General features: G+C 49.4%; 6 protein-coding genes across 6 annotated transcripts; 1 reads left to right on the top strand and 5 right to left on the bottom strand.

Annotated features, from left to right (window-relative positions):
- Positions 1-1,518: 1,518 nt before the first annotated feature.
- Positions 1,519-1,950, bottom strand: ETH_00004600 (uncharacterized protein; the record flags this gene model as incomplete). The annotated part of the gene is made up of 1 exon (XM_013372311.1): positions 1,519-1,950. One exon carries the CDS (start codon positions 1,948-1,950, stop codon positions 1,519-1,521), a length of 432 nt encoding a protein of 143 aa, XP_013227765.1.
- Positions 1,951-2,205: 255 nt separating this feature from the next.
- Positions 2,206-4,104, bottom strand: ETH_00004605 (uncharacterized protein; the record flags this gene model as incomplete). Its single annotated transcript, XM_013372312.1, has 2 exons — positions 2,206-2,892; positions 3,073-4,104. 2 exons carry the CDS (start codon positions 4,102-4,104, stop codon positions 2,206-2,208), a joined length of 1,719 nt encoding a protein of 572 aa, XP_013227766.1.
- Positions 4,105-4,500: 396 nt separating this feature from the next.
- On the bottom strand, positions 4,501-4,806 carry ETH_00004610 (uncharacterized protein; the record flags this gene model as incomplete). Its single annotated transcript, XM_013372313.1, has 1 exon — positions 4,501-4,806. One exon carries the CDS (start codon positions 4,804-4,806, stop codon positions 4,501-4,503), a length of 306 nt encoding a protein of 101 aa, XP_013227767.1.
- A 30-nt stretch (positions 4,807-4,836) lies between these two features.
- On the bottom strand, positions 4,837-5,484 carry ETH_00004615 (uncharacterized protein; the record flags this gene model as incomplete). The annotated part of the gene is made up of 1 exon (XM_013372314.1): positions 4,837-5,484. The coding sequence occupies one exon, from the start codon at positions 5,482-5,484 to the stop codon at positions 4,837-4,839; it is 648 nt and encodes a 215-aa protein (XP_013227768.1).
- Positions 5,485-5,508: 24 nt separating this feature from the next.
- ETH_00004620 (uncharacterized protein) lies at positions 5,509-8,224 on the bottom strand (the record flags this gene model as incomplete). The annotated part of the gene is made up of 2 exons (XM_013372315.1): positions 5,509-6,164; positions 6,187-8,224. 2 exons carry the CDS (start codon positions 8,222-8,224, stop codon positions 5,509-5,511), a joined length of 2,694 nt encoding a protein of 897 aa, XP_013227769.1.
- Positions 8,225-12,560: 4,336 nt separating this feature from the next.
- ETH_00004625 (uncharacterized protein) lies at positions 12,561-14,639 on the top strand (the record flags this gene model as incomplete). Its single annotated transcript, XM_013372316.1, has 1 exon — positions 12,561-14,639. The coding sequence occupies one exon, from the start codon at positions 12,561-12,563 to the stop codon at positions 14,637-14,639; it is 2,079 nt and encodes a 692-aa protein (XP_013227770.1).
- Between the last annotated feature and the right edge of the window lie 495 nt (positions 14,640-15,134).

The following is a 15,134-nucleotide window of genomic DNA, read 5'->3' on the forward strand; positions in this document are numbered from 1 at the left end:
GAATCTGCTGCGACCGCGACTACGCATGGCAGGGGCTTGAACTGCTGTGGTTGTCACTGGTCAGCGTCTAGCTTTGTTTTTGTCCTACAAGTCGAACGTAACCCCAAGCATTTATTCAAAGTTTGTACCTGAACATGTCTAGCCTCGTTCATCTGTTTGATTCACCTGTTTGATGATTGTGCGTGCTTTTCCGCTAATGCGTTGAAAAGTGAAGCACGATAATTGCCAAACTGTTACTGCATTGCCCACACAGCATTTCGTCCCCAGATGCTTCTCCAAATGAGTAGACGCTAAGTAGAGCCAATCTATTTTGCAGCAATCTTCATATACAGCACGCAACTTTGAAGGTGTGCTCTACGCCAATTGTTTTTCGAATATATGGACGGTACTATGCTGGATAACCAATTTTCTGCCCAGCGAAAATGCCACTTTTGTATAAGGCCTACAATTGCAAGCGTTAGAGCAAAAATATTTTGTCGTTTAGTACCACGAATCTGAAAAAATAGCAGGACTAAATATAATTTAGTATACCGACTCGGTGAGCAGCGGCAAGCTCTTTAAATGCTGTCATGAGTCCCAGAACTTATAAAATGACATATGGATGCACCAGGAACAAACGTGTTTTTGATGTATCACGAAATACTACATACGGCTGGCATAGATCGACTGTTTAGAAGGGACGTGCGTGCGAACACGATTTGACAGTACAATTTCGCTGAATTTAAATATGCTCATATGCGTTCAAATTAATGCCTATATTACATTACAGATGTTTGTAACACAACGTCTTGTACCCCGCCTATTTAAATACACATACTTGACACGCGCACAATGCTGTTCAGACCACCGGAGTCTGCAGCCTTCTTCACAGATGTTTATCAGGCGCAACATCAAAGGGTTCATTAAGAAAAAACTAGTTCTTGTGCTTCTTCACGTAGCTTCTGCAGCTTGTCGATCTGCGCACATCAGCATTTTTGCATCTGTATAATGAAACCAAGGATGCAAATAAAAGAAACAGAAGTGTGCAGGGGCAGACAAGATGGGGGAGGAGTAGAACTGCAAGGGAAAGGAAGTAAATCAATGCATTTCGAGTACTTTCTCCCTTCGTGTGTCTGCCGTTGCATGGTCGCAGTTCGCGCCTTCCCAAAGGCTACAGCGGTTTCCCCTTATGCTGTGAATTCCATGCGAGCTGCTTCTAATGCTGCTACGCCTTCTACTGCTGGCCCGGTGCTTCTGCTTTTGCTCTCCACCGCTTTAGCGTATAACCGCAAGACGCGTGTGTCCTCCTATGTCTCCAAGATCCTTCAAGTGGCTCATCACTTCCCTTCGCTGCACTACACTGCACCTTGGCGGCTTCTCAACAGTCTTTTCAGCCTCATCTAGAGCGGCGACGAGGATTCTACGGGCTCTTTCGTGGGGCGTTCGTAGGATCTCCTCTGTGCCCTTCTTCCTCTACAAGCCCTGGATACGCCATTGTAGAAGACTCCAAAGAAGGCTCTCTATGGAACTTTCTCAGCGTCACTTGAGAACTTTCTGTCGTCTCAATTTCTGTATTGTCACCCCTGTAAGGTCTCCAAGGAGCATCTCTAGATTCTCTTCGATTTCCTTCTTCATGTGTATCTGAAGGTTCTCTGCGGGACATTTCAGAAGGGCTAGAGGAAGCTCCTGTAGCGGTCTCTCTAGGCGCTTCTTCAGAATATTCTGTAGGATCCGTTCCTGTACGGCCACCTCTCCAAGGTATCCAAGAAGCATCTCTAGATTCTCTTCTACTCCCTTCTCCATGTGTATCTGAAGGTTCTCTGTGGGCCCACCTGAAAGCACTCGAGGAAGCTTCTGTAGCGGATTCTTCAGGCGGTCCTTCAGAATATTCTGTACGCTCAGTTTCTGTATGGTCACCTCTCTGAGGTATCCAAGAACCATCTCTTGATTCTCTTTTAATTCCTTCTCCATTTGTATCTGAAGGTTCTCTGCGGGTCATTTGAGAAGGGCTTGAGGAAGCTCCTGCAGCGGTCTCTCCAGGCGCTCCTTCAGAATATTCTGTAGGATCAGTTCCTGTACGGTCACCTCTCTGAGGACTCCAAGAGGTATCTCTAGATGCACTTTTACTCGCCTCTACATATGTATCTGAAGGTTCTCTGCGGGCCACTTTGAAAGGCCTCGGGTGAGGTCCTGAAGCTGATTCTCCAGACGCACCTTCAGAATACTCTATAGGATGGGATCCTGGACGGTCACCTCTCCAAGGTCTCCAATAAGCATCTCTAGATTCTCTTCTTCTTCGTTCTCCATGTGTACTTGAATGTTCTCTGTGGGCCCGTCTAAAAGCACTCGAGGAAGCCCCTGTAGCGGAATCTCCAGGCGGTCCTTCAGAATATTCTGTACGCTCAGTTTCTGTATGGTCACCTCTCCGAGGTCTCCAAGAACCATCTCTTGATTCTCTTCTAATTCCTTCTCCATGTGTAACTGGAGGTTCTCTGCGGGCCATTTCAGAAGGGCTCGAGTGAGCTCCTGCCGCGGTCTCTCCAGGCGCTCCATCAGAATATTCTGTGGGATCAGTTCCTGTACGGTCACCTCTCCGAGGTAACCAAGAAGCATCTCCAGATTCTCTTCTACTGACCTCTCCATATCTATCTGGATGTTCCCTGGGGGCCAGTTTAGAAGGGCTCGAGGAAGCTTCTGAAGCTGTTTGTCTAGTCGCTCCTTCAGAATATTCTGTAGGATCCGTTCCTGTACGGTCACTTCTCCGAGGTATCCAAGAAGCATACCTAGATTCTCTTCTACTTCCTTCGCCATATGTATCTGAAGGTTCTCTGCTGGCCCATCTAAAAGGCCTCGAGTGAGCTCCTGCAGCGGAATCTCCAGGCGCTTCTTCAGAATATTCTGTGGGATCAGTTCCTGTACGGTCACCTCTCTGAGGACTCCAAGAGGTATCTCTAGATGCACTTTTACTCGCCTCTACATATGTATCTGAAGGTTCTCTGCGGGCCACTTTGAAAGGCCTCGGGTGAGGTCCTGAAGCTGATTCTCCAGACGCACCTTCAGAATACTCTATAGGATGGGATCCTGGACGGTCACCTCTCCAAGGTCTCCAATAAGCATCTCTAGATTCTCTTCTTCTTCGTTCTCCATGTGTACTTGAATGTTCTCTGTGGGCCCGTCTAAAAGCACTCGAGGAAGCCCCTGTAGCGGAATCTCCAGGCGGTCCTTCAGAATATTCTGTACGCTCAGTTTCTGTATGGTCACCTCTCCGAGGTCTCCAAGAACCATCTCTTGATTCTCTTCTAATTCCTTCTCCATGTGTAACTGGAGGTTCTCTGCGGGCCATTTCAGAAGGGCTCGAGTGAGCTCCTGCCGCGGTCTCTCCAGGCGCTCCATCAGAATATTCTGTGGGATCAGTTCCTGTACGGTCACCTCTCCGAGGTAACCAAGAAGCATCTCCAGATTCTCTTCTACTGACCTCTCCATATCTATCTGGATGTTCCCTGGGGGCCAGTTTAGAAGGGCTCGAGGAAGCTTCTGAAGCTGTTTGTCTAGTCGCTCCTTCAGAATATTCTGTAGGATCCGTTCCTGTACGGTCACTTCTCCGAGGTATCCAAGAAGCATACCTAGATTCTCTTCTACTTCCTTCGCCATATGTATCTGAAGGTTCTCTGCTGGCCCATCTAAAAGGCCTCGAGTGAGCTCCTGCAGCGGAATCTCCAGGCGCTTCTTCAGAATATTCTGTGGGATCAGTTCCTGTACGGTCACCTCTCCAAGGCATCCAAGGAGCATCTCCAGATTCTCTTCTACTCGCTTCTTCATATCTATCTGAATGTTCTCTGCGGGCCATTTTAGAAGGGTTCGAGGAAGCTTCTGAAGCTGATTGTCGAGGCGCTCCTTCAGAATATTCTGTAGGCTCAGTTTCTGTACGGTCACCTCTCCGAGGTATCCAAGAAGCATCTCTAGATTCTCTTCTACTTCCTTCTCCATCTGTATCTGAAGGTTCTCTGCTGGCCCATCTAGAAGGCTTCGAGTGAGCTCCTGTAGCGGAAACCTCAGGCGGTCCTTCAGAATATTCTGTACGCTCAGTTTCTGTATGATCACCTCTCCGAGGTCTCCAAGAAGCATCTCCAGATTCTCTTCTACTCGCTTCTACATGTGTATCTGAAGGTTCTCTGCGGGCCATTTTAGAAGGGGTCGAGGAACCTCGTGTAGCGGTCTCTCGAGGTGCTCCTTCAGAATATTCTGTAGGCTCAGTTCCTCTACGGTCATTTATCCGAGGCCCCCAAGAGGCATCTCTAGATTCTCTTCCACTCGCTTCTTCATATGTATCTGAAGGTTCTCTGCAGGCCATTTTAGAAGGCTTTGAGGATGCTCTTGCAGCGGACTCTCCAGGCGCTCGTTCAGAATAATCTGCAGGCTCTGTTCCTGTATGATCACCTCTCCGAGGTCTCCAAGAAGCATCTCCAGATTCCCTTCTACTCGCTTCTACATGTGTATCTGAAGGTTCTCTGCGGGCTTTTTTCAAAGGCCTCGAGTGAGCTCCTGTAGAGGACTCTCGGGGCGCTCCTTCAGAATAATCTGTAGGCTCAGTTCCTCTACGGTCATCTCTCCGAGGCCTCCAAGAGGCATCTCTAGATTCTCTTCTACTCGCTTCTTCATATGTATCTGAAGGTTCTCTGCGGGCCACTTTAGAAGGCTTTGAGGATGCTCTTGGAGCGGACTCTCCAGGCGCTCGTTCAGAATAATGTGTAGACTCTGTTCCTGCATGATCACCTCTCCGAGGTATCCAAGGAACATCTCCAGATGCTCTTCTACTCGCTTCTCCATGTGTATCTGAAGGTCCTCTGCGGGCTTTTTTCAAAGGCCTTGAGTGAGCTCCTGTAGAGGACTCTCGGGGCGCTCCATCAGAATATTCTGTAGGCTCAATTCCTCTACGGTCATCTCGCCGAGGCCTCCAGAAGGCATCTCTAGATTCTCTTCTACTCGCTTCTTCATATGTATCTGAAGGTTCGCTGTGGACCCATCTAAAAGGCCTTGAGTGGGCTCGTGTAGCGGACTCTCCATGCGCTCGTTCAGAATAACCTGTAAGCTCTGTTCCTCTACGGTCATCTCTCCGAGGTCTCCAGGAGAAATCTCTAGATTCTCTTCTACTCGCTTCTTCATATGTATCTGAAGGTTCGCTGTGGACCCATCTAAAAGGCCTTGAGTGGGCTCGTGTAGCGGACTCTCCATGCGCTCCATCAGAATATTCTGTAGGCTCAGTTCCTCTACAGTCATCTCTCCGAGGTCTCCAGGAGAAATCTCTAGATTCTCTTCTACTCGCTTCTTCATATGTATCTGAAGGTTCGCTGTGGACCCATCTAAAAGGCCTTGAGTGGGCTCGTGTAGCGGACTCTCCAGGCGCTCCATCAGAATATTCTGTAGGCACAGTTCCTCTACGGTCATCTCTCCGAGGCCTCCAAGAGGCATCTCTAGATTCTCTTCTACTTGCTTCTTCATATGCATCTGAAAGTTCTCTGTGAGCCCTTTTCAACGGCCTCGAGTGGGCTCGTGTAGCGGACTCTCCATGCGCTGCTTCAGAATATTCTGTAGGCTCAGTTCCTCTACGGCCATCTGTCCGAGGTCTCCAGGAGACATCTCTAGATTCTCTTCTACTCGCTTCTTCATATGTATCTGAAGGTTCGCTGTGGACCCATCTAAAAGGCCTTGAGTGGGCTCGTGTAGCGGACTCTCCATGTGCTCCATCAGAATATTCTGTAGGCTCAGTTCCTCTACGGTCGCCTCCCCAATATCTCCAAGAGGAATATCTAGATGCTCTTCTACTTCCTTCTCCATATGTGTCTGAGGGTTCGCTGCGGACCCATCTGAAGGGCCTCGAGTGAGCTCCTGTAGCGGACTCTCGAGGCGCTCCTTCAAAATATTCTGTAGGCTCAGCTTCTGTATGGTCACCTCTCCGAGGTCTCCAAGAGGCATCTCTAGATGGTCTTCTACTTGCTTCTTCATATGTATCCGAAGGTGCTCTGCGGACCCATATAAAAGCCTTCGAGTGAGCTCCTGTAGCGGACTCTCCATGTGCTCCTTTAGAACGTTGTGTAGGCTCAGCTCCTGTATGGTCACCTCCCTGGGGTCTCCAAGAGGCATTTCTACTCGCTTCTGCATGTATATCTGAAGGGTCTGTGTGGTCCCTACTAAGACGCCTCCATGGACCTCCAGAAAGATATTTTCCATGCGCACTTCCATAACTTTCTTGTCCTCTTGCTACGCTGGGATTCGCAGTTTTTGCACTGGCGCGGGGGCTGTCTGTATACGAAAGCGAGAGGCTCCTCTCAGTGGCCCTAGCATGAGATCCTAGAGCACTCCCATGTGGTCTTCGAGGCATCATGGTTTCGGGAGGCGCGTCAGCCATGAAGCTTCCTGAACGAAGCGCCGGTGCAGACCCTGCGTATGCACCTGATGAAAGCAATAAGAGCTGATGCACGGCAGTGTATATTTGATCCAAGAATTGCTGTCCCGCGTAAAGTTCAGGGTTATGCGCATTCTCAAGTGAAAAGGCAGATCCAGCATCAGTGCTGCTCGACTGAGGGGGCGCCAAACTCTCGAGAGATGAAACAGTGCTTGGAAACGAAGTTGGGGTCCCTTCCTGAGAAAACAAGTCAGTATGCATTGATTGCGGTTCGGAAGTTTCGCTTGGCCATGCTTCATGGATCTCTCTTTCTTCGGCTGCGTCTTCAGCTCCATAGGGATGCTGGCTTTGTGAAGTCCTCTCGTGAGAGTCAGCGGTAGAACCATCGGAATCTGAAGGACTTGTACTTCCCCGTCCAGCTAGCGCGTCTTCCTGCTTCTGAGCTAATGTTTGGCGGCTGTCCCCAGAAATGTCGTAAAGGTCCTGCAGTTGAACTGACAAAGGCACAGTAACAGAGGTTGACTGGGCAAGGGCAAGACGCTCGTCCTGAGAAAGGGCCGGGTAAAACAAGCGCCTCCCAAAGCGGTTAATAAGACGTCCAAAGGCGGGATGATCCCTTATAGTAGTTACTCTTGCTCTTCTGAGTCGCCCCAGGAATCTCAGAAGGGCTTCACTCACTTTACGGGGTACAATGTCGCCGCGGTCGGCGCTAGCTGGCCTAGTCCTGCCTTTGTCGTTGCCTAATGCTTGCGCACTCAAATTTTGCATTGACCATGGGATCAGCACATCAACTGCCTGTTTAGACTGACTTATTGCTTCTCTTGCGATGGTAATGGAAGTAAACAACAAATCACTTCGAACTTTTTGTCTAACGTCAATCTTTGGCCGGCGTCGGCGAATACTAGCCAAGAACTTCCCTAATCGGCGAATCTTCCTTACGGTGTTGCCATGTGTGCCAGTGCGAGACACCCCAGATATTGCGAGTCGTGACTCACGCGCAATTGCATCCACTGTTGCGCTCCAACCGCCATCCAAAACTTCGGGAAGAACGTAACCAACAGAAGCCAGTTCTACAGCAGTAAGGCCCACAATCAGAGAAATACCTCTTAGATAGTCTCCCCCGCCAAGTAAAGGAAGGAGCCTTGAGCCAGCATCACATAGTTCAAGGGCTTCTCGAAATAGTGACCTTGCTCTCCGCCTAACTTGATGTTCAGATAGCACTTCCCCCTGATTTTCTGTATTTTTTGCTTCCTGCTCGTCTCTCAAATTAACACAAGCTGTGATCCGTGTGCTGGGTCCTTCACCCTCGTCGAAGCCAGGGTCAGAAATGGCACGTGGGTTATGTCCTTGAGACAAATGTAGCCGTCTCTCTTGTGAGCAGCGAAGCACTAAAAACACAACTGCTGCGGTCCCAATCACTGCTGCTACCAATGCACTAACTTTTAAAAAGACGGGGAGTGCCGAAGAACGCCTAGGGCTCACCAGACTATTCGACATGGCCAATGAATCCCTGCAATTCAAAGCTGGTGGGGTGCCCCTCGTGATGCTAGTCGTGCAGCCGTCCTCGTTATCTATACTGGTAGAACTGCTCGAGTGCTTCCACTTAACCTCGTTGCCCTCTGTCGGAAGACTTGGCGGTAGGGCAGCCGCCGTAGCAGTAGTTACGGGGGCAACATCGCAGAGCGGGGTTGTCTCATGCACTGCCGCAGCACTTTTCGGGGATGCAGTGCATAGAGTTAACAAACAGAGCAGGCAGAAGCCTCTTAACAAGTAGCGGCGGGAGCCGTAAGCCACAGGAAAGTTCGTAAGACCACTGGTGAATCGATAGTCTGGAGAGTTCATGGCATTCAAGAGAGTGAGCCTATACTGGTCCCCTAAGGCAGAGGTCAGAACAACAGTTTTTCTTAACTACAGTACAAAAAGGACGCACTAGCGCTCAGCGGCTGGCGGGTCTCATAACGTCGTCAGTTGAGGGGTAAGCAAAACGTCATGTCAAGAACTGCGGGGGACCAGCTGGTATAGCCGTCACCTACGCCTCTCTAAAACATCTCTATTGAAAAGCACTAATGAAAATGAGTATATGATGGAGAGCTTGGTGCATTTTGCATGAAAGTGCAGAAACAGCCGCAAGGACTGACGAAAACTGTCGAATTGAAGGCAGCGACTGCACTTTACAGAGGCAGGTGTAGCTACACAGGTGAGTAGGGATTGAACAGGCTACCCACTTGCCTAAAACGAGAATAAGCTTCTATCCGATTGAGTTTTTGTCGATAGGACCGTTAAATTCTCCTAAAACCCTCATGTTAATCGCGCGCTCAGTGCAGAACATGCTGCGCACCGGCTGCTTGCGCAGCGAAAAAGCTCAAGTCACTGCGCGCTGTGGGGAAGGGAAAAATTGCTCGAACATCCCATGGAAGTAAAGATTAGAACTAATGTATCCGGATTTGCTTGCCTAAACTGCCTGGACAAGCAGAAAAATGTAGAGCAGCATGTGTGTGTCCTGGAACTTGGCGGTCCCACAGTACTACGCTTCACGCCAGATTACGAAAGTCATCCTACAGTACTACGCTTCACACCGGATTACAAAAGTCATTCTAAGGGACAAAAATGTATAAATATCTCTTCATTATACCTACGCAACTGCGCGTAATTAAAAAGGGTTTGAGGGTGCTTACCTGATTCGTCGCGCTCTTTACTGCATGGCCTGCGGTGGTGTTCTGCAGATACCCTACAGGCGACTCCGTTCACGCTGCCATGTCTGGCATTTAATTTTATTGCTCACTATGAATTTCGACTGTAACTAGTTTTGTCCCAAAAAGCCAATGTATTTGTGCATAGCCTTTGCAGTGCATTGATGCTAATCGGCCACCAAAATCACTGGAGGCGTCGCGTACCACATGGGAGGGCGACTCCCAGAGACGAAATGCAGATCCACAGAGACGGCAGTTCTATGAGGACTTTCCAAGGCCTAACGAAAATATGTTCCTTGGTCATGGAGAGTAGCACTTGGCGGTGGCACTTAACGAGCCTTGCTATACTGCATATGACATATCTAAAAGACAATGTAGACATGGGCAACTGGAAACTGATAGGCCAGCGTTTCAATAGTAGGTTTCCTAGCGCGAGCCAAACCGAGATGTTAGTATAGCCCGCCAGAATTGGGTGAAACAGAACTCGTGAATAATGTACTGCACAATGCTCAGGCCGAGTTCACCTTGGCGTAACAGTCAGAAGAGTTAATTTACTAAGGCTCTACTGTGTGAAAATTCAACTCCCCCAGCAGGAAGACGCCGGCAAAGAGATTCGGACAAACGTGGAAAAGGTGCCGTCGAATGCGGCACAATGCTAGGGAATTTATGTCTCTAGACCTAAAGAGAAGCCAAACCAAATCGAAGCCCTCCCGCAGGATGCCCGTAGCAGTGGAACAATTAAACACTTAAAAAGGCATACCTATGCGTTGGGGAGCTCAAACGCGTTAGCGGGCAGAGACGCAGCCAACGCTCACCCAAAGAAATAACTACAAATGCTACGAAGTAGAGAAAACCAGTCAGCAAATAATGCAAAGGAGCCTCGATAGCCCACAGAAGAAAAACACAACTAGACGCCAGCAAAAATACGCAAAGAACTGATAAGCAGTAAGCGTGAGGCCCGAGAAATGCCTACCTCGGGCTTAGACCGGTTGAAGTGCACATTGCGTGCAGCAGTGATACGCGAACCATTATGCCGGTCAGTGAGTGCCGGCGTATGCACAGTAACGCGGATACGATGGTGGCTACCCGCTTTGGGATTGCTGACCATAACTGTGAGTTTCTCTTGGATACCTGTGGACGGCGTAGGTTTATGAGGCCTCCCGCTGAACAACAGCAGTCCAGATTTGGGCGGCTCCCTAGAGATCATCTGTTTTCTGGGACTAACGGTAGGAAGTTGCCTGTTTGTGGGGAAGGGAGCGGATGAAAAACACGGTGCGGTCGTGAGTGGCTTTTGAGCCATGTCGTAGTGAGGCTTATTCGCTACTGTCTACCAAGGGCCTCGATAGGACTGCACCGAAAAAAGCAAATTGATACTCTTACTCTGGAAAGCTGATAATCAATGCAAATGGCAGACAAGCTGGTCTGCAAGTTTTCCACATGGACAAAAAAGACACCTGGCTGAATGAAGCTCCCCCGAAGACTTGCAAGCAAACATACAATTTGCTAGAGACACAGCTACGGGGACGAATGGAAAAACAGACGGAGCTCTTCCTATGCACACCGCAAAAGCAGTACATGTTACACAGGAAAGTAAGGAGCAAAGGTGCACACCAAAGGTACTAATTTGGCAGGCATGCGTAAGCTTGCATCAGGAGTGCGCAGTAAGCATAATACTCAGTCCGTTCCAAGCAGACTGAATAGTAGTCCGCTGGCTCCACCCGATTTGAGCATAATAAGAACTCTTTAACACTAGGCCCGACTGTATACGCTTGCCTTTATCCTTGTGGCTACATAGACGAAGCTGCACTGCGCAGCATTCCTACGCAAGAGGAAAATAGGCGGGTCCTTAGGTCACACTAACTACAACTATTTAAAACAACTATTTTAAACTTATTCAATGTTTGTCGGTCTGGTGGCGTGCAGTGGAAAGTCACTCCTGCTGGGAGATTTCCAGGTAAGAAACGGCTGTCGTGAGAGCGCTTAGGCAGAATGCAGGAAATCAAATCGTTCAGTGCCGGCCGAGTACTCTTTCAAAATTTTCATGTGAACAGTCATGTGTTGACCACCGGACCACTGCTGACGCTTCTTCTGTAGAGGGTTGGGATCCTCGTCATAGGCCTTACTAGAAGATATGCCTCCAGTGTCTCCCCTCAGTATGGATTCATTATGCATTTCCACATAAGCCGATTTCTCTTGCACCATTATTATTGGCCCATGGCACACCTGCTTTAAGCCCTCTGGGAGTCCTATTAGTGGTCCAGGCTGGCCTTTCCCTCTTCCATGCCTGGAAGGGAGGGTCGACAGCGCATCAGCTCCTCATAGAGCTATGCACATTTTTGGGCTCCTCTAGCGAGTATACTGCATTTGATAAGCTGTGGGGTCATATTTTGCTGGCCTTAACAGTCAGAGCTAGTCTAGATATGCGGCGTATCGCCGAAGCTTCCAATAGTGACAACCAGAGACCATTACTCTAGTTCGACTAGGACCTTAGGCCTTCTCGACTCGAGCATTTGCATTGTTTCTGAAGGAATCATACCGAGCAGCCGTGGCACTAGATTTACGACATTAAACAGGAGTGTGACATAGAAGTACAGACGATACCAAAAGATGGGTCTGTGAAGCCCTTTATGAGACCACTTAATATTTTGCAGTAAACAAAAAACCTGTCGACACATGAAAAAAAAATTAAATGCTTTGAAACATGCAAACAGCTTTCGCCATACTGGCTGCTGCCGAATCAACAAGGGTGTATCGGGGTCTAGACACCTTTGAGTCAAGAGAGGACAGGGCCAAAACGTTCATGTTAAATTCCAGTGAAATTGGGTGCTATTACATCGTTGAAATCGGTCAATTAGGAGGTCCTTGTACTCAACTAGCGCTTCCTCACAAAGGGACTGCCACAGAGCCACCTATCCGCCGGGCACCGTTCCGTCGTTTCGATTCAGCTTCCCCTAGGTCTGCTTCACATCTTCGAAGCACACAGCCTGCGTCAAAATGAGATGCGGGTTCATTTAGTTACTTGTGGAAGGTAAATGAGGACTTGAAGCCCTTAGATACCCGGTTTAACTATACAGGTTATTTACTCGATGTGGTGCGAACACTATGCTGTCGATTCGATGACATCTTTGGCCCCACATGGGGACGAGTCCTTTGCTATATGAATTTGAGGAATCTTTTTATTTCAGTTCAGGCCCTAAAGGGCTACCGAGGAGGCCTCGCAAGCATTGGTGCCCCGTTGGTGTCCGCTGGCTCTCTGTGGTCCAACAAGAGCACAGCCTGATGATGCCGCAGCAACAACACCTTTCCTCGTACGCAACTGCGCCTAGGTGCTTAAATAACGAAATCAAGAGGGAAGACTTACGTATTGAATGGCTTGCGTATTAAACGTGCTCGGCTTGTAGTCGGGGGCCTCACACCGCCTGTATCTTCGTGAGGATAGTGCGTTGAGAGTAATGCTGCCCCCAAGCTGCCCTTGCACACGTAGTGCGATGCTCCCCTTATTAGTTTGCAGGGTTTCCTGCGCCTTGCTTACTGTTGTCTGGCTGCAGTGCCTTCTCTCTCCAGGTGCTGTAGCCATAGCAGCGAGGGAGCTGCACATTTCGACAGCGAAGAGCGTGCCTGCCGCTGATCCTAATTCTGATCCGGTAGGCCATCTCCCGATCAGTCGTGGAGATGACCATTTGTTTCTTATATCCAGCAGAAGCGGGAACGGCTGCAACACAGGGGATCGGAGGTCGGCTGCATCGGCTTCGGAGCTGTCTGTTCATGTTGAGCCGCCAAGATCAGCCAGGCCAGGCCGGTTCTTCTCTTCTCCCGTATTATTCAAAGTAAAGTCTTTTGCGGCAGCGGCGATTGGAACACTAGCAATTATTTACCTGGTGATGCGTTGCACAGGAAACCGGGGGCTTCCTTCGGTGCGAGGGCAAACGCTGAGGGCACTTTCTGACTCGACAGAAAGCAGCAGCGCCAGCGACGGGGCCAGCGTCAGCAGCGACGTTGAGAGCAGCTCGGAAGGTGACTCCGGGGTGTCTGCTTGTGACGTCTTGAATGTTGAGGAAAGGCCGGCATTCTCGGCACCTAGGTGGAAAATATCTGAAGAGGAGGTCCACGACAGAGCATCCTTATTATTTAAAGAAGCCAGGGATTTAATGGCATCGGCCCTAAAAGTACTACCTCTTTTCAGGGGGCCCGTCCATAACCCTCTAACCACGTTGCTTATCATCGTGGCCCAGGAACTAGCTTCTGTTCGTTTCCATGCAGATCTTTGGGTGCAGGCACGATGGAGCCCAGCAATGGGTGAAATATTAGAAAGTGGGAGGAAACTTGTGGGCTCTGGGGAGGCTTCGAAAGCCAGTTCTGCCATGTCGAGGGGCTGCCAAAACGTGCTTTCGTTTTTGGAAAGTCTCGCTGAACATAATCCCGAGAAGAACCCGCGGGAGCAGGAACAGGCCCTGAAGGATCTGTTAGCTGCTGTGACAATGGCGCGGGCTGCATTCCATCAATGCGCAGTTGCTCTTTCCGTTCTTTTACCATGGACAGAGGCGAAAGCGCAGAAAGCAGCAGGAATCGAGGGTAGAGGGGCCAGAGGAAGAAAAGGTGACTCGCGCGTCATACCAAAAGAACTGGAGGCGCCATTGACGGCAGTGTTGACAACGGTACAATTGGCTCGCCGTGAAGCATTGCTGTCTGACCCCGAGTTAAGTGCTTGGATAGAAGTTTGCGAACGAAAACTTAGACAAAAAATTATAGCAAACTCAAAATTTGGCCGCGCAGCCACTACCGCTTCTCCGTTAGTAGCTCAAATGAGTGAACTCTTAAGAAGCTGTGAGGATCCCGTACGAAAATTGCGTACCGCCCACGATGATGCGTTCAAAAGCTCCCTCAGCGACGATTCTACGCCCGTCGTGGCCACAAAAAAACGGCCAACGAGAACAACAGAGCGGTCTTGGGCCGTAGCAGTAAGAGGGGCCCTGAGGAGAGATGGAAGTCAAACTTCTACCAGTTCCTCTAGCTCTTCTAAAGCCAAGCATGCAGACGCAGCTGCAGTACAAGCCGAAATTTCAGGAGGACAGTCTAGGCCGTCTCGGAAAAAAAGAACTGAACCTACAGTACTGTGGCTACCCCCATATTTTCCGATGCCTGGCGTATTGTCGTTGGCACCCGACGGAGGCTTACGATTCCCCGCACTTCCTCTAATTCGCAGGCCTAATATGGACCCCGTATCTTGGCCTTTAATTACAAGTAGTCCGTGGCTTTCCCTACCCGGAACAATCCCAAAGACTTCTCCGACAGCATTGGCTTTGGAGGCGCCTGCAGCGGCCCCAAAGTATTTGCTCAAAAAGAAAGCCCTGAATCCAGATGCTCCTCCATTTACACCCAAGTTGACTATGCAGGATAGGGGCGAAGGTACAACTGTAGGGACGAAGAAGAAAAAACACGATATAGTAAGAGCTCCCGGGGCGAATAAGGGCCCAGGGACACCCTTTTACGGCCATGCATGGGGCGAGCCTTCAGAAAGCACTGGGCAAGAGGAAAGTTCAGACAGTGGAGAGGAGCCCTTAACGTAGAAGAATTTTTACCTGCCAGCCTGCTTGAAACGACAGCGACGGCAAAGGCAGCAGGCAAGTGGGCAACAAGAGCAGAAGCAGCAGCGCTGGAAGAAGCACTGCCAGCGGCTGCAGGGAAAGACGTGGAAAGCTCGGATGGAAACTGAAGGAAGCTTGGACGATAACGGTTTTGTTTCCTTGGTGTTCTTTGTAATCATCTCTTCCTCTTTTCCTCAAGCTTGTTATTTTTACCACACATTTTTGTCATTTTATCAGCGTGCGTATTCGCTTCTTAGCCTCTGTGTGCTCTATTGCTCCACCTTTCCTTGATCAACTCTCTGGTATAGTGCAGCGCAGGAGCAGCTGAACGCTTTTTTAGGAGTTCGGTCAAGGCGGAAACGCGCCATGTTCATTTGGAAGTGGCTTGCTGTTGTTTACGTTGGAAAATTCCGTTGGATAAAACAAATTAAACTGATTAAAAATGTGTAGTTTTTATTGTGTACTGTGGCACGCTGC

The sequence above is a fragment of the Eimeria tenella genome, genomic scaffold (genome assembly GCF_000499545.2).
Source record: "Eimeria tenella Houghton genomic scaffold, Eth_scaff1, whole genome shotgun sequence".
NCBI lineage: Eukaryota > Apicomplexa > Conoidasida > Eucoccidiorida > Eimeriidae > Eimeria > Eimeria tenella.